The sequence below is a fragment of the Aplysia californica genome, unplaced genomic scaffold (genome assembly GCF_000002075.1).
Source record: "Aplysia californica isolate F4 #8 unplaced genomic scaffold, AplCal3.0 scaffold00588, whole genome shotgun sequence".
In the NCBI taxonomy this organism is placed as follows: Eukaryota; Metazoa; Mollusca; class Gastropoda; order Aplysiida; family Aplysiidae; genus Aplysia; species Aplysia californica.
In genome coordinates, this window is record NW_004797858.1 from 70,941 (window position 1) to 73,453 (window position 2,513).

The 2,513-nt window shown below is 43.9% G+C and overlaps 1 protein-coding gene across 1 annotated transcript in view; it reads right to left on the minus strand.

Moving 5' to 3' along the window:
* Window positions 1-2,513, minus strand: part of LOC101856373 — a gene marked incomplete at its 5' end in the record, with an annotated part of 3,794 nt that overhangs the window by 302 nt on the left and 979 nt on the right. The window contains 2 exon segments of the mRNA XM_005107247.2: window positions 720-777; window positions 1,451-1,539. Coding sequence (XP_005107304.1) covers window positions 720-777; window positions 1,451-1,539 — 147 coding nt within the window.

The window sequence follows — 2,513 nt, forward strand, 5'->3', positions numbered from 1 at the left end:
CCGCGCTTTTTTTTTCCCGTCGGGATAGACCGGAGGAGGAGGAGGAGATAGCCCAAGGGTGGGGCCGAGAGGGGATAGACCGGAGGGGGAGGGGAGATAGACCAAGGGTGGGGGAGGGGGGATAGACCAAGGGTGGGAGAGGGGGGATAGACGAGGAGGTTTATTAGTTGTGTTACATGTTTTTAATAAAATATGGAACTTTTTTAAACTGACGGTGTCGTGTTTAGTTTACGTAATGAGAAGAATACATGTACCAATACAATGGTGTCATCTACTCGTCTAGTGTAGGGCGTAACTAGATTTAGTCAGAGTTTTATGGCATTTGCAACAAAATAAGGTCATATAAGTGCCTAAGATTAGAGGTGTTACATTAATGTTACAAGAGAATAACAAACGAAAGATAAGGAGGAGAGATCAGGAAGTTGCATGTTTCAAAAGGAACAGGAAAGAAGGAGCACACATTAAACCACACCAGAGCACCCGCCAACCACCTATGGTCAAGTACAGTTTACAGTTTGAGTCTGCTCCTTCTATCAAACATCTATCATCTAATCACTCCTCCTTCTTTTTTGTGTATGTTACTCCCTTGTAACACTTCTAATCTTCGACACTCAAAAATATGACTTTATTGTGTTGCAAGTGGCGTAAAAAAACAATTCTTACTAAAACAATACAAGTCACACGTTACTTAGAACAGACAGGACAAGATAACCCCTGACCTTTCTGCACCGGCTGGGACCAACGTCCTCGTGTGGGGGTCCTCGGGACTTGACCAGCCTGAGAGAGACGAGGAGTACATTAATTTATACATCTTATATATAATAATCCAGTACATATACAATGAGTACGGTAAATTTGAAACGTCCCCCGCCCCCCTTCTCCCTTTTCTAAAATTGTATTTCTCTCTCGCTCTGTCAATCCGCCTCTCTCGCTCTCTCTCCCCCCTCTCTGTCTCTCCCTCCCTCTCTCTGTCTGTCTGTCTGTCTGTGTCTCTTTCTCCTCTCTCTCTCTCTCTCTCTCTCTCTCTCTCTCTCTCTCTCTCTCTCTCTCTGTATGTTCAGGAATCATTCGCCTTCCTCTCACAAAATGAACATACTCTACAAAATAATAAATTAGAAAACTTCCAATGCAAAAGTCACCACCAACTTTTTGGGGTCTTATCCGAGGGGCGTACTTACAACAATGACGATGATGATGATGGTTAGGATGATGATTATGATACTTATCATCATCATCATCCTCATCATTATTATTATTATTATTATTATTATTATTATTATTAGTTTTTGGACTCTTACCATTCTCAACCCTCATTCTTCCTCTTCTTCTTCTTCTTCTTCTTCGCGTCTCCCCCCTCTTCTTCTTCTTCTTCTTCTTCTTCTTCTTCTTCTTCTTCTTCTTCTTCTTCTTCTTGCTGTTATGATCACCACTTTGATGATAAGACCCTGACCTGACGTCGGTGCCGTTGGCCATAAGCCTGTAGCCCGTGGCGATGCCCAGACTGATGGGGATACACACGATGACGAACAGGGGGATGATCTGTGGGAGAGAGAGAGAGAGAGAGAGAGAGAGAGAGAGAGAGAGAGAGAGAGAGAGAGAGAGAGAGAGAGAGAGGGAGAGAGAGAGAGTTGCACATAGTCCTGTAGTCTGTAGCCCGTGGCGATGCCCAGATTGAGCGGGATACATACGATGACGAATAGGGGGATGATCTGTGGGAGAGAGAGAGAGAGAGAGAGAGAGAGAGAGAGAGAGAGAGAGAGAGAGAGAGAGAGAGAGAGAGAGAGAGAGAGAGAGAGAGAGAGAGAGAGAGAACATTGGATAGGCCACAGTTTCCGCTTCTTCTTCCACAACAGCAGAGGCCGCCATGTACTTTCGATGTAGTTATGTTATAGTAAGGCTTTACGGCGCTTGCAACTTTATGAGGTAATATGAGCGCTAAGGGGTGGATGCCAACAGAGAAGTCCAAACGGGGAATCAGGCTTACTCTGCTCACCTCTCTAGCCTCAAAAGCACAAAGTCTTCTTCGACTATCAAGGCACCCCGGAAATAACAGTTAACAAGAGAATGACAAACATACAAAAGAAGTAGAGGGAAATTATGATAGTAAGGACGAGGAAAGAAAAAGCAGCAGTTCCCCCATATGTTGTTCCTGCACAGTATGAGATTGACATTGATAAATCAGCCCATTTACAATTATTCTACTGTGCATAAGAACATGTCAATATCCCCCCTTTGGGAATGGCTTATAGACACCAGTCAGTAGCACTGCCTTTGGGGGGGGGGGGGGAATCATTATCTATCTATCTATCTAAAGTACAGTACAGTATTGATTTACTGCGTGATCTTCACAACAACAGACAAAAACCTACAACCCAGTTCATGTAGGCCTACATGTAATAGGGTCGCTTTTAAGCGCAAGGGGCCTACTGCTGTTTTGAGAATATCGAAGGTAAAATTTTTGTCCCTTGTTCAGTTTCTTTAAAAGACTAGGAAAGTTTCCTCTATAGGCCCCC